Source organism: Panulirus ornatus, chromosome 43, assembly GCF_036320965.1.
Source record: "Panulirus ornatus isolate Po-2019 chromosome 43, ASM3632096v1, whole genome shotgun sequence".
Classification (NCBI taxonomy): domain Eukaryota; kingdom Metazoa; phylum Arthropoda; class Malacostraca; order Decapoda; family Palinuridae; genus Panulirus; species Panulirus ornatus.
In genome coordinates this window covers 3,834,042-3,856,965 of record NC_092266.1, presented here as the reverse complement: position 1 = coordinate 3,856,965, position 22,924 = coordinate 3,834,042, and the positions used below count along the sequence as shown (strand labels likewise).

General features: G+C 39.7%; 1 protein-coding gene across 1 annotated transcript; it reads left to right on the top strand.

Moving 5' to 3' along the window:
- The first annotated feature begins 11,139 nt into the window (after positions 1-11,139).
- LOC139762258 (uncharacterized) lies at positions 11,140-11,745 on the top strand. Its single transcript, XM_071686853.1, has one exon. The coding sequence runs from the start codon at positions 11,140-11,142 to the stop codon at positions 11,743-11,745; it is 606 nt and encodes a 201-aa protein (XP_071542954.1).
- The last annotated feature ends 11,179 nt before the right edge of the window (positions 11,746-22,924 follow it).

Sequence of the window (22,924 nt, the reverse complement as noted above, 5' to 3'; positions counted from 1 at the left end):
TTCTTAATACCTTCCACAGAGCATCTCTATCATCTCTCTCTCTCTCTATATATATATATATGTATATATATATATATATGTCTCCTTGTGCTACCTCGCAAACGTGGGAGACAGCGACAAAACAAAATGAAAATAATAGAATATTTATATATATACAGGGGCAAGTATGAAGTCTGTTGGGGATGAGAGAGCTTGGGAAGTGAGTCAGTTGTTGTTCGCTGATGATACAGCGCTGGTGGCTGATTCATGTGAGAAACTGCAGAAGCTGGTGACCGAGTTTGGTAAAGTGTGTGAAAGAAGAAAGTTAAGAGTAAATGTCAATAAGAGCACGGTTATTAGGTACAGTAGGGTTGAGGGTGTATATTTGCGTGTGTGGACGTATGTATATACATGTGTATGGGGGTGGGTTGGGCCATTTCTTTCGTCTGTTTCCTTGCGCTACCTCGCAAACGCGGGAGACAGCGACAAAGTATAAAAAAAAAAAAAAAAAAAAAAAAATATATATATATATATATATATATATATATATATATATATATATATATATATATATATATATATATATATATATATATATATATATATATATATATATATATATATATATATATATATATATATATATATATATATATATATATATATATATATATATATATATATATATATATATATATATATCGATTAATATGGGTAAAACTGAAAGTTGATGGAGAGAGATGGTTGATTATTGGTGCATATGCACCTGGGCATGAGAAGAAAGATCATGAGAGGCAAGTGTTTTGGGAGCAGCTAAATGAGTGTGTTAGTGGTTTTGATGCACGAGACCGGGTTATAGTGATGGGTGATTTGAATGCAAAGGTGAGTAATGTGGCAGTTGAGGGAATAATTGGTATACATGGGATGTTCAGTGTTGTAAATGGAAATGGTGAAGAGCTTGTAGATTTATGTGCTGAAAAAGGACTGGTGATTGGGAATACCTGGTTAAAAAAGCGAGATATACATAAGTATACGTATGTAAGTAGGAGAGATGGCCAGAGAGCGTTATTGGATTACGTGTTAATTGACAGGCGCGCGAAAGAGAGACTTTTGGATGTTAATGTGCTGAGAGGTGCAACTGGAGGGATGTCTAATCATTATGTTGAGGAGGCGAAGGTGAAGATTTGTATGGGTTTTCAGAAAAGAAGAGTGAATGTTGGGGTGAAGAAGGTGGTGAGAGCAAGTGAGCTTGGGAAGGAGACTTGTGTGAGGAAGTACCAGGAGAGACTGAGTACAGAATGGAAAAAGCTGAGAACAATGGAAGTAAGGGGAGTGAGGGAGGAATGGGATGTATTTAGGGAATCAGTGATGGATTGCGCAAAAGATGCTTGTGGCATGAGAAGAGTAGGAGGTGGGTTGATTAGAAAGGGTAGTGAGTGGTGGGATGAAGAAGTAAGATTATTAGTGAAAGAGAAGAGAGAGGCATTTGGACGATTTTTGCAGGGAAAAAATGCAATTGAGTGGGAGATTTATAAAAGAAAGAGACATGAGGTCAAGAGAAAGGTGCAAGAGGTGAAAAAAAGGGCAAATGAGAGTTGGGGTCAGAGAGTATCATTAAATTTTAGGGAGAATAAAAAGATGTTCTGGAAGGAGGTAAATAAAGTGCGTAAGACAAGGGAGCAAATGGGAACTTCAGTGAAGGGCGCAAATGGGGAGGTGATAACAAGTAGTGGTGATGTGAGAAAGAGATGGAGTGAGTATTTTGAAGGTTTGTTGAATGTGTTTGATGATAGAGTGGCAGATATAGGGTGTTTTGGTCGAGGTGGTGTGCAAAGTGAGAGGGTTAGGGAAAATGATTTGGTAAACAGAGAAGAGGTAGTAAAAGCTTTGCGGAAGATGAAAGCCGGCAAGGTAGTAGGTTTGGATGGTATTGCAGTGGAATTTATTAAAAAAGGGGGTGACTGTATTGTTGACTGGTTGGTAAGGTTATTTAACGTATGTATGACTCATGGTGAGGTGCCTGAGGATTGGCGGAATGCGTGCATAGTGCCATTGTATAAAGGCAAAGGGGATAAGAGTGAGTGCTCAAATTTCAGAGGTATAAGTTTATTGAGTATTCCTGGTAAATTATATGGGAGGGTATTGATTGAGAGGGTGAAGGCATGTACAGAGCATCAGATTGGGGAAGAGCAGTGTGGTTTCAGAAGTGGTAGAGGATGTGTGGATCAGGTGTTTGCTTTGAAGAATGTATGTGAGAAATACTTAGAAAAGCAAATGGATTTGTATGTAGCATTTATGGATCTGGAGAAGGCATATGATAGAGTTGATAGAGATGCTCTGTGGAAGGTATTAAGATTATATGGTGTGGGAGGCAAGTTGTTAGAAGCAGTGAAAAGTTTTTATCGAGGTTGTAAGGCATATGTACGTGTAGGAAGAGAGGAAAGTGATTGGTTCTCAGTGAATGTAGGTTTGCGGCAGGAGTGTGTGATGTCTCCATGGTTGTTTAATTTGTTTATGGATGGGGTTGTTAGGGAGGTGAATGCAAGAGTTTTGGAAAGAGGGGCAAGTATGAAGTCTGTTGTGGATGAGAGAGCTTGGGAAGTGAGTCCATTGTTGTTCGCTGATGATACAGCGCTGGTGGCTGATTCATGTGAGAAACTGCAGAAGCTGGTGACCGAGTTTGGTAAAGTGTGTGAAAGAAGAAAGTTAAGAGTAAATGTCAATAAGAGCACGGTTATTAGGTACAGTAGGGTTGAGGGTCAAGTCAATTGGGAGGTAAGTTTGAATGGAGAAAAACTGGAGGAAGTGAAGTGTTTTAGATATCTGGGAGTGGATCTGGCAGCGGATGGAACCATGGGAGCTGAAGTGAATCATAGGGTCCGGGAGTGGGCGAAAATCCTGGGAGCCTTGAAGAATGTGCGGAAGTCGAGAACATTATCTCGGAAAGCAAAAATGGGTATGTTTGAAGGAATAGTGGTTCCAACAATGTTGTATGATTGCGAGGCGTGGGCTATGGATAGAGTTGTGCGCAGGAGGGTGGATGTGCTGGAAATTAGAAGTTTGAGGACAATGTGTGGTGTGAGGTGGTTTGATCGAGTAAGTAATGTAAGGGTAAGAGAGATGTGTGGAAATAAAAAGAGCGTGGTTGAGAGAGCAGAAGAGGGTGTTTTGAAATGGTCTGGGCACATGGAGAGAATGAGTGAGGAAAGATTGACCAAGAGGATATATGTGTCGGAGGTGGAGGGAACGAGGAGAAGTGGGAGACCAAATTGGAGGTGGAAAGATGGAGTGAAAAAGATTTTGAGTGATCGGGTCCTGAACATGCAGGAGGGTGAAAGGCGGGCAAAGAATAGAGTGAATTGGATCGATGTGGTATACCGGGGTTGACGTGCTGTCAGTGGATTGAATCAGGGCATGTGAAGTGTCTGGGGTAAACCATGGAAAGTTGTGTGGGGCCTGGATGTGGAAAGGGAGCTGTGGTTTCGGGCATTATTGCAAGACAGCTAGAGACTGAGTGTGAACGAATGGGGCCTTTGTTGTCTTTTTCTAGCGCTACCTCGCACACATGAGGGGGGAGGGGGATGGTATTCCATGTGTGGCGAGGTGGCGATGGGAATGAATAGAGGCAGACAGTGTGAATTGTGTGCATGGGTATATGTGTATGTGTCTGTGTGTGTATGTATATGTGTACATTGAGATGTATAGGTATGTATATTTGCATGTGTGGACGTGTATGTATATACATGGGTATGGGGGTGGGTTGGGCCATTTCTTTCGTCTGTTTCCTTGCGCGACCTCGCAAACGCGGGAGACAGCGACAAAGCAAAATAAGTAAATAAATATATTTATATATCTATCTGTCTATCTATATATATATATATATATATATATCATACAAACCTCCAACAGCCAGGATCGAACTCGGGACCCCTGTGCAAGAGGCAGGCATGCTAACCGCTAGGCTACGGGACTGTATAATAGGACACAACTATTCGAAATACTAAGTACTCGAATACCCTTCGTCTCACAATGGTAAGCAACTGGGTCTATACCGGTTATTTCCGAACAGACACACATAGCCAGCTGATAGCGTTTTACCGAGCCTAACTGTACAACGCGGAGGTATATGAATACGAATAAAGTGGATATGAACGCGCACCTTCATAGAACATACAAACCTCCAACAGCCAGTATCGAACCCGGGACCCCTGTGCAAGAGGCAGGCATGTAACCGCTAGGCTATGGGACTGTATAATAGGAAACAACTATTCGAAATACTAAGTACTCGAATACCCTTCGTCTCACAATGGTGAGCAAAGGGGTCTATACCGGTTATGCGTGTAATGAGGTAATGACAGAAATTCAATCTAACAATGATGAAAGAATTATAATTAGGCAAGAAGACGTACAGAAGTCCCTGCAGAATATTCGGGCAGGTAAAGCTACAGGGCCAGACGGGATACCTGCTAGGGTACTTAAATGCTGTGCAAAACAATTGACACCCGTACTGACCACATTATTTCAGGACTCGCTGGATCAGGGAGTGGTGCCTTATAAATGGAAAGAATCTGAAGTGAAACCTAATGCAAAAATTAATCACCCAAAAGATCACAAAGACTTCAGACCTGTAGTACTAACATCTAATATTATGAAATGTTTAGAAAGCATTGTGAAAAACTATATCTGTGAAAAAACAAATAATTTAAAAGACCCTATGCAATATGCTTATCGTAATAATAGGAGTGTACAGGATGCAACACTTGTACTATTAAATGATATTAAGAAGCATTTAGATAAGCCCAAATCACAAATTAGAGCACTATACATTGATTTTAGTTCAGCATTTAATACAATGCAACCTCATATTTTGCTCAATAAAATGCTAGAATTGGGTGTAAATAGAAATATCTTAATATGGATTTTTAGCTTTTTAACCCAGAGACCCCAATATACCAATGTAAATAATGTTAAGTCTAATGTGATAGTCACCAACACAGGAGCCCCCCAAGGTTGTGTATTGTCCCCAGCTCTTTTCACCTTGTATACAGATGATTGTAGAAGTGAAACTGATGATTTTACTATTATAAAATATGTTGACGATACAGTTATCTAAGGAAAAATTGTAAATAATAATTATGAAGGCTATTTAACTCAAGTTAAAAAATTCGTTGACTGGAGTAAACAAAATTTTTTGGAGCTTAATGTAAAGAAAACGAAAGAGATGATATTTGATTTCAGAACTAAAAATAAACACGTACCAGACCTATTAACAATTGAGGAAGAAAACGTAGAAAGAGTAAACCAGTATAAGTATTTGGGCTTTATGATTGATGACCAGTTGAAGGGAAGTGTTAATACAGATATGGTGTCAAGGAAATGTAACCAAAGATTACACTTTGTACGTATCTTGCATAACCTACATGTAGATAAAATGGTCATTAGCCTATTTTACAAATCAATTTTAGAATCAGTTATAAATTTTTCAATCACTGCCTGGTATGGAAAACTTACTTGCAAAGATAAAAAGAAGTTGGGAAGGATTGTTAAGAAAGCAAGAAAACTAGGTGCAGAGACCACATCACTGAATAATCTTTATCAAAAAGGTACAATGAAACAAGTAGACAGAATGATGAAAGATGTAACGCATCCGCTACATAATTGTTACACGTATCTAAAATCTGGTAGAAGGCTAGCTCTGCCCAAGCTGCGCACTGATAGATACAAAAAGTCGTTTGTACCTAAAAGCATTCTGCTTTTCAATCATCTATCATCACTATAACTTCTAGCTTTAAGTTTCATGATAACTGTAGGTGATGGTTCATGATAGGGATGGTGACAAGCTGATATCGCATGTACACAATAGCAAAGTAACATTTTATATGAAATAACCTATGCAATATTTCTTGTTAATATTCTAATGTTTTCTTTTTTTTTACAACTACTAAGGAGCTCTAAAGCCAAAACGAATTTCATTTTGTATTACATTTTGTATAACAATTTGACGAATAAAATAAAGTAAGTATCTAGTATTTCCGAACAGACACACATAGCCAGCTGATAGCGTTTTACCGAACCTAACTGTACAACGCGGAGGTATATGAATACGAATAAAGTGGATATGAACGCGCACCTTCATAGAACATACAAACCTCCAACAGCCAGGATCGAACCCGGGACCCCTGTGCAAGAGGCAGGCATGCTAACCGCTAGGCTATGGGACTGTATAATAGGAAACAACTATTCGAAATACTAAGTACTCGAATACCCTTCGTCTCACAATGGTGAGCAACGGGGTCTATACCGGTTATTTCCGAACAGACGCACATAACCAGCAGATATCATTTTACCGAACCTAACCGTACAATGCGGAGGTACATGAATACGAATAAAGCGCATATGAACGCGCACCTTCATAGAACATACAAACCTGCAACAGCCAGGATCGAACCCGGGACACCTTTGCAAGAGGTTCGGTAACTGCTATCTGGGGCTATGTGCGCCTGTTGGGAAATAACCGGTGCAGACCCCGTTGCTCACCAATGTAAGACGAAGGGTATTCGGGTACTTAGTATTCGAATGATTATTTCCTATTAGCCAGGCCCATGGCTAGCGGTTAGCATTCCCGCCTTTACACTTTGTATAAAGTAATGAGACTCACGGACATGGCGTGAATGCCATGTTAAGTCCTTTCTAACCAGTTTTAGTTGCAATTCCGCTTATAAATTCCACAATTATGAGGTAACCATTGATGCCCTTGTAGCTACATTTCTTCTTTCAGATTTTCATCTAGATGAATCCCTGCTTGGTTCAAGTGTTGTCCAAAAAGATCGTGTCTCAGTACAACATGAGGAAGCTTTAAGAAAGCGTAATTTTATATGGAATGAGAAATTTAATGATAAAGGTTTGGAGAATTACTGATGTGAGGGGATAAAGAATGGACTGAATAAAAGCGAAACATGAAATCATTCTTTGAACTCTCATTGAAAATAGAAACGCGTGGGTAAGACCATATCACATTAAAGACTGGAGGATATAGAGTTCTACGGGGAAAAACCTATGTATAGGCAGAGGTAGAAGGTGACCCAATGTATTCCCTGATGGTACAAAGAAAAACAGTAATACGACCGTGAAGTATGATGAGGATTTTGTTTTCTGGCCACATATACCAGTGCAACACGTTTTCTTTAGAATTGGAATTGTGGTCACTCGTCATACATTCGACAGAGACTTTACAGACGGGTTTGTACTGGCTGAAGGTATATATTAAGCACTATGATCTCTAATGATGGTAAGTAACCGTGATGGTCTCACACAATACACACACGATATACTAGATACAGAAAGTAACCAACGTAAGTACGTGTGATATTCCTGTATCTATCGTAATTCAATTCAGATTCGACGTGAGCTTGAATTATCATTTATTGAACTGGGATGTTTGGGGCTCTTCTCCATGTCATCATTACCTGTACTGGGATGAGCAGGAAAGTTAAGGGATTACAACATGGATGCAAAGATACCTTCCCAAGCTGTAAAAGACCTAATCAAATTACGTCAGTTTTTCTTTGAAATTCCTCCTTTCAAACAACCTTTAAAACTATACGTTTCTTTCGTAAGTCTTTTGTTTTACAGTTGTCTTTAATCACCTTATCTTTGTAAGCGTATCCTATACCTCTGGGAACACTTGGTTAAAACAGTATAGAACACATGAGCAAAACATTTAAGAAGAGCAAACTTATTTCTCTTTACTTCATTCACGAGAGTTTTTAGATGTATTGAAAGTTTGGTACATATCGACAAGCTAGTCTACGTGCTCGAGGCAAGTGTTTGATAAGTCATTCATGTTAGTCACACTTTATGTTGTGTCTTTGAATCTCAGTTATCAAAGTGAGTGCAGGTGACACCTCACACCAGCACAACACATGTGGCACCAGCAGGTACTGGCAAGGTCGTCCTCTGGTGCTTGATACAGCCGCTGTCACAGCTGTACTGCTGTAATGCTGCCTGACACACTGCCACTTACAGCAACTCACGCATAATGGAATATATTGTGAATATACATTTACGTTTCATGCAAGTGTCTTCCTTCACTAAGTATGAAAGAACAAAATGACAAATCAGAAATAACGTTTTTGATAACGTTGATTACGTGAAGATAGAGTTAATCTATATCTTTGAATTAAACATCCGTTCGTAAATAAGTATAATGTGAACTATGAAAGACTCATATATATATATATATATATATATATATATATATATATATATATATATATATATATATATATATATATATATATATATATATATATATATATATATATATATGGATGTGCTGGAAATGAGATGTTTGAGGACGATGTGTGGTGTGAGGTGGTTTGATCGAGTAAGTAACGTAAGGGTAAGAGAGATGTGTGGAAATAAAAAGAGCGTGGTTGAGAGAGCAGAAGAGGGTGTTTTGAAATGGTTTGGGCACATGGAGAGAATGAGTGAGGAAACATTGACCAAGAGGATATATGTGTCGGAGGTGGAGGGAACGAGGAGAAGAGGGAGACCAAATTGGAGGTGGAAAGATGGAGTGAAAAAGATTTTGTGTGATCGGGGCCTGGACATGCAGGAGGGTGAAAGGAGGGCAAGGAATAGAGTGAATTGGAGCGATGTGGTATACCGGGGTTGACGTGCTGTTAGTGGATTGAATCAGGGCATGTGAAGCGTCTGGGGTAAACCATGGAAAGCTGTGTAGGTATGTATATTTGCGTGTGTGGACGTATGTATATACAAGTGTATGGGGGTGGGTTGGGCCATTTCTTTCGTCTGTTTCCTTGCGCTACCTCGCAAACGCGGGAAACAGCGACAAAGCAAAAAAACACACACACACACAAAAAAAAAAATATATATATATATATATATATATATATATATATATATATATATATATATATATATATATATATATATATATATATATATACATATATATATATATATAGCTATTGTGGTTATGCCTATACAAACTCACTGACCATGATCAGCAGAGCCCCGCACGAGGGTGGGCCTGCATGGAGTCTAATCGTGGGCGTGGGGGCGGCCCACAACCAAATCCTGTCTGCTCATCCAACCCTCGACGCTTGTCGATAAACGGGTAATTGGCTTAAGGTGGTTGTGTGTGTGTGTGTGTGTGTGTGTGTGTGTGTGTGTGTGTGTGTGTGTGTGTGTGTGTGTGTGTGTGTGTGTTACACACTACTGGTGACAACAATAAACAGCACAAATAACACATTAGGCAGTACGAACACAACACGGTGGGACGCCACCAACCATGCTCAAGAGAGCACAGCAGGGCATCATACTACAAAACAAAATTGAAATCCCCTTAATGAAGACACACAATACAACATAGCATAGCGGGGGACTAATGTAGTACACCACATCCAATTTTAAAGAATACAACATAACTGGAGGCACCTACGCTACACAACATATTAGTGACGCTCAATACAATAGAAAATACTCTCAATATAATGCAGTCAGATAGACCAACACTACACAGCTAGAAACACAACGATAAACTAAGACACCCGGGGAATCAAGCATAACCCAACACAACAGAGAATACTGACGACATATAAAACACTTGGAGACACTAACAGAACATAACACAAAGAGGGATGTGAACATCACACAGAAGACAACAAACGCACAGCTGACTACGATACTAGTATAATGTGATCCAGCCGTGGCACGACTCTGACACAACTCACCTAAGGACACTAGAAACATAAGGGACATAGACACATTAAGTTAGCACAAGAGATCTTGGAACACTAACTCAGTACACTACACCTTGGGAAGTTGAATAACATATGTTCCAGCACCGCTACAGTACAACACAGCCGGGGTAGTAACACGTCACAAAGACTATGACGAGCAGGAGGTGGAGCAGTGACGAGTGGAAGTGTCTGTACCAGCGTCACTATGACGAGCAGGAGGTGGAGCAGTGACGAGTGGAAGTGTCTGTACCAGCGTCACTATGAAGAGCAGGAGGTGGAGCAGTGACGAGTGGAAGTGTCTGTACCAGCGTCACTATGACGAGCAGGAGGTGGAGCAGTGACGAGTGGAAGTGTCTGTACCAGCGTCACTATGAAGAGCAGGAGGTGGAGCAGTGACGAGTGGAAGTGTCTGTACCAGCGTCACTATGACGAGCAGGAGGTGGAGCAGTCACATGGGAAGTGTGTGTACTCACGTCACCGTGACGATGGTCGTACAATATGGCCACTACAAGATGGTTACCATAATGTGGTCCCCATCCACACTACCCACATGGCAGGGTAAGAGACCACAACCGTGTCAATACACACATCAGTAGCAGCGATTAACAACACTGGACAACACCACCAACCTGCGTGCCAACATGTGCACCTCCCGCACCATGTGATTACTGCTCTACATACGTCATCATTTGTATGTATTCCTTTGTATCACTCTTGTCAGCACTCTTGATGACATTACACTCAACACTAACATGATCTATAACGTCTGTATGGACATGAAAAGACAAAATTGGTTGTCACAAATCTAGGAAATTCTTAGTGTTTATCGTGAATGAAAAGTGAGCTTTTATCCACTGTTTATTCATTGAAAGTTACCCACATCAATCTGGTAGAACTTAAAACACAATCTTTTGGCATGATATTACCGGTTCCTTTGGCACCTCAAGCTACAATTATTTTTAAGGGAAGGGTAATGAAATTATAAGACGATTAGAGCAGATTTGGGTTTGCAAACCAAATTTAAGTGGAATCAAATTACTACTTCATTCAGCCGGGAGGAAAATTGGATTCCAGCTGAGTTATGATAGATCCTAATGCAATAACAGAACCACCTGAGCCTCGCAGGCTGACCATAGTACAATTTTTGTTTAGTTATTGACTAGAAAATATTTCCCTGCCTCTGCCTCTGTTACGACGGCTTAACCCACACATTTCTAAGACATCCACACACGCTCATATCTGTCTGGTGCATTCATGCTCCACCCACCCTATCCAAAATTCCCATACGCATCTACACCTTCCTAACATTCATATCCCAAACAACCTACAGTTGCTTGGGATTGGTGGCAACGGAAGAGTAGAACTGGTCAATATCAATGACCAAGTAGTTGTCATGAAGACTCTCCTAAAATTGGAATACATTCCCGAATTGCTGAGTGAAGTCAGGATCCAGCGTGAACTAGCAGGCGCTGGAGGAGCCCCTGATATATATGACCTGAGTCTGGAGCCTGCCAGGGTCTTCATGTCCTACACTGGAGAGACTTACGACACCTACATCAACAGCTGCACGCAGCGAGAACTCATCGAGTCTCTCATTATCGTGGCCTCCAGACTACAAGAAATCCACGATCACGGCTTCGTGCACACTGACCTCAAAACAAACAATATAACAGTCGAAGTTTCCGAAGATATCGACATCCACATTATTGACTATGGGTTGGCCACAGAAATAGGCAACATCCTCATCTTCTCGGGCAAGAGTGGGAGACGACCTTGGTATGCACCCGAGTTGTATGAAGGAGTACCATTGACCCCAGCCTGCGACGTCTACTCATTTGGAGAGGTTATAGGCACCGTAACGAAGAAGGTGTCCGACGATGAGGTCATATGGGATCTTATCATGCTTCAAGCCGAAATCCAAGACGGCAGTCCCACAGCCCGGCCTTCTCTCGACACCGTCATCACCAAACTGCGATTCATTGTTGAATCTCACTACTGAAGGGAGTGTCCAGTTTACTCCTCCAACATTGTAATAAAATACTATTTCTTTTTGTACTAATGGATAATGATAATCTTATTGTACAATAGATTTTAAGAATATATACTGTTTTCGATCCTGCATGAGTGAGCTATCCTCAAGGTATCCAGGAAGCTGTACTAAGGTCTGGAAGACCAGCTGGTGGTTACTTCCAGCATTACTGCCCTCAGGGAAATTCAGTACATTCGTGCACATATTGATGTTTGGCACTGATGGGTTATACTGCCAAACATCCTGACCTCGAAGAGGAATACAACCTTAATTTATTTCATGATCATATGGGTACCCAATCTGATGAGAGAGCTGTGGACATCGTTCAAGAAATAATTGAATGGGATCATATCGATGTTGATACTCTTGATGCAAGACCTATAACGTCCATGGTCCAGGTACATTAAGACCCGAAACTTTCAGTTTATCTCATTTTCATATAATGAAAGTAATGTTCTTTAATATAAAGAGACATATTTTTGCTGAATACCTCTCCCCTAAGCCTTACCAATTGAATTACTGGGGAGCGATCCCAATATGCTGCTGTCACTGGATAAGGTATTGGGTGGTTCTCATGTTCGAAGATTATACACTTAATAGGGAAAAAGTCACGATTTGATAGGATAAGGTTAGAGATTGTTTTCAGGAGGAGGAAGAGCGTGTAGAGTAGTCTCCTTCTTCCTCTGCAGAAGCACTTAGCACTTTTGCTTCTTCCTCTGGCCACAGTGACTTTCTCGTCTCCACTTTTTCCTTTGAGGACTAAGTAAAACTTCTCCAAGACCAAGAGAACTGAGCCCCTTCAGCTGAGACAGTCAGCCACGGGGGAAGATTCAGTGAAATGGTCAGAGATTTTAGCCCAGAGTATTCTGCTGATAACACAGCGCCTGGCAACAGCTGGAAGGAGCGGGATTCTTAAGTCAAGAGTATTCTGCTGGGAGCACAGCGCCTGGCAACAACTAAAGGGAATGAATATCTTCTGGTGAAACAGATTCAACAGAATTAATGCTAATAAATAAAATGGTTATCTAGGAATTCCTCTTGTATCAGGCTACAGACTAGCTGTCAAATTACAGGAAAGGTCTAATGCATTTTGTCCGTACAGGTGACGAGTGTCGCTTCAATGTCTTAAAATGTGCCACATTTGCAGTCGTATTCAGTCTCACTTTTTTCTTTCCTTTACAAAAATACTTTTAGAGAACGGAGCCACCACAACACGTAATGAACAGCCGAGATGATGAACAACACGTCATCAGCAGCCCAGATGATGAACAACACGTAATGAACAGCTGAGATGATGAACAACACGTAATGAACAGCTGAGACGATGGACAACACGAAATGAACAACTGAGATGATGACCAAAACGTAATGAGCAGCTGATATGATGAACAGCACGTGATGAACAGCTGAGATGATGAACAACACGTAATGAACAACTGAGATGATGACCAAAACGTAATGAGCAGCTGATATGATGAACAGCACGTGATGAACAGCTGAGATGATAAACAACACGTAATTAACAACATGATGAACTACACGTAATGAACAACTGAGGTGATGAACAACAAGTAATAAGCAGCCGAGATGATGAATAACACGTTATGAACAACTGAGACAATAAACAACACGTAATGAACAGCTGAGATGATGAACAACACGCAATGAGCAGCTGAGATGAAGAATAACACGTAATGAGCAGCTGAAATGATGAACAACATGTAATAAACAGCTGAGATGAACAGCACGTAATAACAGCTGAGACATGAACAACACGTAATGAACAGCTGAGATGATGAACAACACGTAATGAACAGCTGAGATGATGAACAACACGTAATGAACAGCTGAGATGATGAACAACAGTAATGAACAGCTGAGATGATGAGCAACAGGTAATGAACAGGTGAGATGATGAACAACACGTAATGAACACCTGAGATGATGAGCAAACGTAATGAGAAGCTGAGATGATGAGCAACACGTAATAAACAGCTGAGATGATGAACAACACGTAATGAACAGCTGAGATGATGAACAACATGTAATGAACAGCTGAAAGGATGAACAGCTGAAATGTTGAACAAAACGTAATGAACAGCCGAGATGATGAACAACACGGAATGAGCATCTGAGATGATGAACAACACGTAATGAACAGCTGAGATGATGAACAACACTCAATGAACAGCTGAGTTGATGAACAACGCGTAATCAACAGCTGAGATGATGAACAACACGTAATGAACAGCTGAGACGATGAACAACACGTAATGAACAGCTGAGATGATGAACAACACGTAATGAACAGCTGAGATGATGAACAAAACGTAATGAGCAACTGAGATGATGAATAACGCGTAATGAACAGATTGAGATGAACAACACGTAATGAACACCTGAGATGATGACCAAAACGTAATGAGCAGCTGAGATGATGAACAACACGTATGAACAGGTGAGATGATGAACAACAAGTAATAAAGCTGAGAGATGAATAACACGTAATGAACAGTGAGACGATAAACAACACGTAATGAACAGCTGAGATGATGAACAACACATAATGAACAGCTGAGATGAGAACAACACGTAATGAACACTGATATGATGAACATGTAATAAAAGCGTGAAATGAAGAACAGTAATAACAGCTGAGACATGAACAACACGTAATGAACAGCTGAGATGATGAACATACACGTAATAACAGCTGAGATGATGAACAACACGTAATGAACAGCTGAGATGATGAACAACACGTAATGAACAGTGAGATGATGAACAACACGTAATGAACAGCTGAGATGATGAACAACACGTAATGAACAGCTGAGATGATGAACAACACGTAATGAACAGCTGAGATGATGAACAAAACGTAATGACAGCTGAGAAGATGAACAACACGTAATGAACAGCTGAGATGATGAACAACACGTAATGAACAGCCTAGATGATGAACAACACGTAATGAACAGCTAGATGATGAACAACATTAATGAACAGCTGAGATGATGAACAACACGTAATGAACAGCTGAGATGATGAACAACACGTAATGAACAGCTGAGATGATGAACAACACGTAATGAACAGCTAAGATGATGAACAACACGTAATGAACAGCTGAGATGATGAACAACACGTAATGAACAGCTGAGATGATGAACAACACGTAATGAACAGCTGAGATGATGAACAACACGTAATGAACAGGTGAGATGATGACCAAAACGTAATGAACAGCTGAGATGATGAACAACACGTAATGAACAGCTGAAAGATGAACAACGCTAATGAACAGCTGAGATGATGAACACACTAATGAACGGCTGAGATGATGAACAACACTTAATGAGCACTGAGATGATGAACAACACGTAATGAACAGTGAGATGATGAACAACACGTAATGAACAGCTGAGATGATGAACAACATAATAACAGCGTTGAGATGATGACAATACGTAATGACAGCTGAGATGATGAACAACACGTAATGAACAGCTGAGATGATGAACAACACGTAATGAACACCTGAGTGATGAACAACACTAATAACAGCTGAATGATGACCAAGTAAAACAGCTGGATGATGAAACATGTAATGAAAAGGTGAGATGATGACCAAAACGTAATGAACAGCTGAGATGATGACCAAACGTGATGAACAAATAAGATGATGAACAACACGTAATGAACATCTGAAAGGATGAACAACAGGTAATGAACAGATGAGATGATGTACAACACGTGATAAACAGCTGAGATGATGAACAACATGTAATAAACAGCTGAAAGGATGAACAACACGTAATGAACAGCTGAGATGATAAACAACACGTAATGAACAGATGAAATGATGAACAACACGTAATGCATAGCTGAGATGATGAACAACACGTAATGAACAGCGGAGATGATGAACAACACGTAATGAACAGCTCAGATGATGAACAGCTGAGATAATGAACAACACGTAATGAACAGCTGAAATGATGAACAACACGTAATGGATAGCTGAGATAACGAACAACACGTAATGAACAGCTGAGATGATGAACAACATATAATGAACAGCTAATATAATGAACAACACGTGATGAACAGCTGACATGGTAAACAACACGTAATGAACAGCTGAAATGATGAACAACACGAAATGAACAGCTGAAATGATGAACAATACGTAAAGGATAGCTGAGATGATGAACAACACATAATGAACAGCTGAGGTGATGAAGAACCTGCTTTGTATTACACAAACGTTGTTACCTATGTTACTATCACTATACTGTATGATTTATGTTATACCTGTTTTGTATTACACAAACGTTGTTACCTATGTTACTATCACTATACTGTATGATTTATGTTATACCTGTTTTGTATTACACAAACGTTATCTGTGTTACTATCAGTATACTGTATGATTTATGTTATACCTGTTTTGTATTACACAAACGTTATCTGTGTTACTATCAGTATACTGTATGATTTATGTTATACCTGTTTTCTAAGACAAACGTTGTTACCTATGTTACTATCAGTATACTGTATGTCGTGTCATACCTACTTAGTGTTACACAAAAGTTGTTATCTAAGTTACTATCAGTACACTGTATGACTTATGTTATACCTACTTTGTGTTACACAAACATTGTTACCTATGTTACTATCGGTATACTGTATGTCGTGTTATACCTGCTTTGTGTTACACAAACGTTGTTATCAAAGTTACTATCAGTATCGCATAGTATACTGTAATTAATGTATCCTAGACCCACCTCTGAAGGGAGTGTACCCTTGGGGTGCCTGAGCCCGCTCGCCTTCCCCCGTCACTCTCCTATGTTGATGTATTTTACCCACTGTGCGCTCTATACTGGCCTCCACCTACACCTAGATATGTATGTACACTTCACCCATACAATCACTGAGATGCTTTTTCTATGGATATCCAGACAATAATCTTTCTTTTCATAAAAGAAATAACATTTATTGAATTGTAACAAACTTACCTCAATCTTCAACATTATCAACGTCACGAGCAGGTTTCTCAACTAATTGGATTATGGAAATATCAAGCAAATCTACGTGGATCCGCACCCGAAGCTGGTGGAAAGAGACATTCGCCCCAACCTTGCACTTAAGTCTTTTACGACAGAATCTTGTTCATCACAAATTTCTGCAAACTGATCATAAAATCTGTCGCCTTTCTCTGGTGTTTGTCCTACTGTTATTTTCTTACGAAGCTCATCTTTAATCTATGCAAAATGAAATCGACATTCCCATCGGGTACATTTTATTCATCACAAGATTAAGATGATCTTTAACAAAGGCCAAACATTACCGCCTACATTATTCACCATGTTTTTATTAAAAATTATACCCTGGAATTGCGTATTAGGCAAAGAAGTCTATCTATTTTATATCAAACCAAAATTCAGAAATAGCAATCACATAATATCTTCTACAGATGCTTTCTCAAACTCTGACATTTAGTTACGTAGCCTCCGAACATTAACAATATCTAAAATACTTTATGTCATGAACCAATGACAGTAAAACAATGCACAGTTCAATATTAGTATTAGGTGCAGCGACAAGTGTAACACTGCAAACTGTTGCCACTCGTTACCACCACACATAAGTATTAAGGTTTTCTACACAGTCTAATGGCAATAAACAGACAACTTACCTACAGTGAGCTTATTTTAGGGAAAAGTCACTTTCCTTCAGGAGTTTCGTCACATTTGCTTGCAGCCAGTAACCTGAGCTCTCCTGGCTTAATGTTGAGGCTCTACATGTACTGTACTGTACGTCTGTACTTACCACCATGTATAGTTAATTTTCAATGAAAATAACATGTGTCCTGCTGTTGTTTTCATATGGAGATGCAAGTGAAATGACATACACTACTGATCAGGCAAGTAAAAAAAAAAAGAAAAGATTGATTAAAAGGTAATTTATTTCTTTGATAACATATCACTAATACAATAAACACACCGTAAATCAATACTTTTTTTAAAAAATTATTGATATTTCTATAGTGAGAATTTTTACAAATCAAGTAATCTCTTGCACGGTTTACTGAGGCCATAATGTTTAGATATGATCAAAAGGTTGTGGACATAAAGTTACATAAGTCGCAGACACCCACCAGAGATGATCATATGTGAGCAAGAGGATGACACCTGTGTTACTATAAACCAGACCTGGGAGTGAGGCAGTGTGCCTCCCACACACTAGACCAGGCACTGGGCTGCTGTATTCTACACTCATCATGGATAATACAAGATAATGAATTTCCCATAAACCAGACTTAATGTTGAGATAGTTTGTCCTCAAACATCAAGACTGGCAACGTGTCTCTGCAGACCAGACCTGCAGAGAAGCTTGGCGATTGTGTCACTACACAACAGGCTTAGCACTGTGGTACTGTGTCACTTGGCACTGCACCTGGCACAAGGGTCCTGTGGCACCATACATACACTAAATCTGTGGTAGTGTCTCACCACACACCACACCTGTCACGAGGGTCGTGTACCACCATACCATACCTACACTAACACTGGGGTACTGATGTCACCAGACACCTCACCGTAGTGAAGGAAGGTCTTGTAGGTCGGTAATGAGGGTGAGTAGTGTACGTAGGTGGTGAAGGAAGGTAGTGTTGGCACTACAGCGCTGCACCACCACACCTACACCGACACTGGGGTACTGTCTCACCACACACCACATCTGACACTAAGACATTTCATCTCACACTCACCAGTATTGCACTGGCACTGAGGTACTCTGTTCCTCACATACCAGACCTGGCAGGTAGTACTATGTCCCACACACCGCAAGCTTGTACCGGGATGAGGATACTGTGATAAGAGTTCCGTATCTCTGCTTGGGCATGGCGTTCCTTCACACATCACATCTCACACATAGGTATTGTGTCCCTCACACACCAGACGTAGCACTGGGGAACTGTTCCTGCACACCACACCTGGAGCTGGGATCCTGTTTTCCCACATCCTGAAAAATAATGAATATAACTCTCAGCACTGGTAGGCTTCCTGTAGATCTTAAAGGATAACTAATCAAAATACCTAATTATCACCACATTAAGGAAGGGTGATTTGCCTTTGTGTTTCCATTTAGTCTTAAACTTGATGGTGGGATGAATCGTAATTCATTAAAGAAAACATCATGATCTTGGTAAGATGGCCATAAGGACCACACATCGTTAACGTATCTTAACCATATTTTTGGACTGTTACTAACGGAAGTTTGGATCTCAGTATTCCATGAATAAGTTACTGAGAATGGGAGTGAGGGAATTTATCATGGCTAAACCGAATTTCTTTCAATAAGAATCAGCCTCAGCATCTTGGAAAACGTTATTGTCAACAAAGTTTTATTAAGTCAATGAAAGTTTTTGAGGGTAGGGGCATCTCAGCTACGTTAAAGGAAAAAGAATCTCGCCATATAATGTAAATAATAGATTAGATTTTGCTAAGAGGGCTAGGATCATTTATTTGCCTGATCATGAACTTCTTAGATTTAATATCAATTTCTCTTTACCAAAGTCTATATTGATGAAACCATTGCTTACTTAACCCTAAAACACTATTGTCAATAATGAGGAATGGTTTTACTTTCCTCGGGTCCAACAGACACAGAGGGGAAAAAGATCTCATTACGATTTACTAAACAAATTACATGGACTTAAGCTTTAATTTACCTTATTGAAATATACGAGTAAAGAGAACAAATATATGAGTAGTTATTGTGTATAATGCAAAAAATAAAAGATACGAGAAATGAAAAGAGAGAAGTAGAGAGAATTTGTACGTGTGTGTGTGTATGTGTGTGTGTGTGTGTGTGTGTGTGTGTGTGTGTGTGTGTGTGTGTGTGTGTGTGTGTGTCTGTGTGTGTGTGTGTGTGTATTTTCAAGTCTGCCATTACATGTTAATCAGATTAACAATTCCACGTACTTCAGGTGGAGTGAGCGAGGATCTTAAGCCGCGGCAACAATGTATTAAAGTGTGTAATAAGGCTAATAGTATGTTTGGGTTCATTAATGGGACTGTTAGCAATGAAACTCCTAGAGTATTATTACAACATTATCTTGAATTGGTGAGACTCACATTTGAATCATGCGGTTTAGTTTTGGGCTCCATACTATGCAGTTAATAATGATTATTAGAGAGAGAGAGAGAGAGAGAGAGAGAGAGAGAGAGAGAGAGAGAGAGAGAGAGAGAGAGAGAGAGAGAGAGAGAGAGAGAGAGAGAGAGAGAGCACAAATGCGAATAACATAAATGATTCCTGGAATTAGAAACCTCACTTATGAAGAAAGGTAAAAAAGGCTGAATTTGCAGTCATTTAAGAGGAGAAGGTCTAGAGGGGATGTGAATGAAGTTTTTGAATAGGTGAAGACCATACATAGAGGTAACATGAATAAAGTTCTTAGAATGACGCCACTGGGTAGGACCAAAAATAATGGATTTAGATAGATTCAGGTCGGATGTGGGTAGATATTGGTTCGGGAATAGGGTAGTAGATTTATGGAACAAGCTGTCAAGTACAGTAGTTGAAGTTAGTTCTTTAGTTAGCTTTAAACGAAGGTTGGATGTGTTTATGGGTACAGGCAGTTGGTTTGTGGACAGACTCAGGACCTGCCTAGCTCGGGCCAATACGCCTCTTGCAGTGTCCTTACTTCTCATGTTCTTATGGTATGTAGTTTTGTAATATACTCTATAATACAGTTGGACTATGTATCCCTGATAATACCTTTGTATTTTTCTAGACAGTTTTCTCGTATAGGCATTAATATTAAAAATCAATCCCAGAGATAAAACAAACATACTTATAAACCGGTACAAACATACTTATAAACCGGTACAAACATACTTATAAACCGGTACAAACATACTTATAAACCCGTACAAACATACTTATAAACCGGTACAAACATACTTATAAACCGGTACAAACATACTTATAAACCGGTACAAACATACTTATAAACCCGTACAAACATACTTATAAACCCGTACAAACATACTTATAAACCGGTATAAACATACTTATAAACCGGTACAAACATACTTATAAACCGGTACAAACTTACTTATAAACCGGTACAAACATACTTATAAACCGGTACAAACATACTTATAAACCGGTACAAACTTACTTATAAACCGGTACAAACTTACTTATAAACCGGTACAAACTTACTTATAAACCGGTACTAACATTAAAAAATGATATATATATAATATATATATATATATATATATATATATATATATATATATATATATATATATTATTATTTTTTTTTTATTATACTTTCTCGCTGTCTCCCGCGTTTGCGAGGTAGCGCAAGGAAACAGACGAAAGAAATGGCCCAACCCCCCCCCATACACATGTATATACATACGTCCACACACGCAAATATACATACCTACACAGCTTTCCATGGTTTACCCCAGACGCTTCACATGCCTTGATTCAATCCACTGACAGCACGTCAACCCCGGTATACCACATCGCTCCAATTCACTCTATTCCTTGCCCTCCTTTCACCCTCCTGCATGTTCAGGCCCCGATCACACAAAATCTTTTTCACTCCATCTTTCCACCTCCAATTTGGTCTCCCTCTTCTCCTTGTTCCCTCCACCTCCGACACATATATCCTCTTGGTCAATCTTTCCTCACTCATCCTCTCCATGTGCCCAAACCACTTCAAAACACCCTCTTCTGCTCTCTCAACCACGCTCTTTTTATTTCCACACATCTCTCTTACCCTTACGTTACTCACTCGATCAAACCACCTCACACCACACATTGTCCTCAAACATCTCATTTCCAGCACATCCATCCTCCTGCGCACAACTCTATCCATAGCCCACGCCTCGCAACCATACAACATTGTTGGAACCACTATTCCTTCAAACATACCCATTTTTGCTTTCCGAGATAATGTTCTCGACTTCCACACATTCTTCAAGGCCCCCAGGATTTTCGCCCCCTCCCCCACCCTATGATCCACTTCCGCTTCCATGGTTCCATCCGCTGCCAGATCCACTCCCAGATATCTAAAACACTTCACTTCCTCCAGTTTTTCTCCATTCAAACTCACCTCCCAATTGACTTGACCCTCAACCCTACTGTACCTAATAACCTTGCTCTTATTCACATTTACTCTTAACTTTCTTCTTCCACACACTTTTCCAAACTCAGTCACCAGCTTCTGCAGTTTCTCATATGAATCAGCCACCAGCGTTGTATCATCAGCGAACAACAACTGACTCACCTCCCAAGCTCTCTCATCCCCAACAGACTTCATACTTGCCCCTCTTTCCAAAACTCTTGCATTTACCTCCCTAACAATCCCATCCATAAACAAATTAAACAACCATATATATATATATATATATATATATATATATATATATATATATATATATATATATATATATATATATATATATATATATTATCCCTGGGGATAGGGGAGAAAGAATACTTCCCACGTATTCCCTGCGTGTCGTAGAAGGCGACTAAAAGGGAAGGGAGCGGGGGGCTGGAAATCCTCCCTTCTCGTTTTTTTTTTTTTTTTTTTTTTTTCCAAAAGAAGGAACAGAGAAGGGGGCCAGGTGAGGGTATTCCCTCAAAGGCCCAGTCCTCTGTTCTTAACGCTACCTCGCTATCGCGGGAAATGGCGAATAGTATGAAAAAAAAAAAGAAAAAAAATATATATATATATATTATCCCTGGGGATAGGGGATTAAGAATACTTCCCACGTATTCCCTGCATGTCGTAGAAGGCGACTGAAAGGGGAGGGAGCGGGGGGCTGGAAATCCTCCCCTCTCGGTTTTTTTTTTTTTTTTCCCAAAAGAAGGAACAGAGGGGGCCAGGTGAGGATATTCCAAAAAAGGCCCAGTCCTCAGTTCTTAACGCTACCTCGCTAACGCGGCAAATGGCGAATAGTTTAAAAGAAAGAAAAAGAATATATATATATATATATATATATATATATATATATATATATATATATATATATATATATATATATATATATATTTATTATCTATATTTTATTATACTTTGTCGCTGTCTCCCACGTTTGCGAGGTAGCGCAAG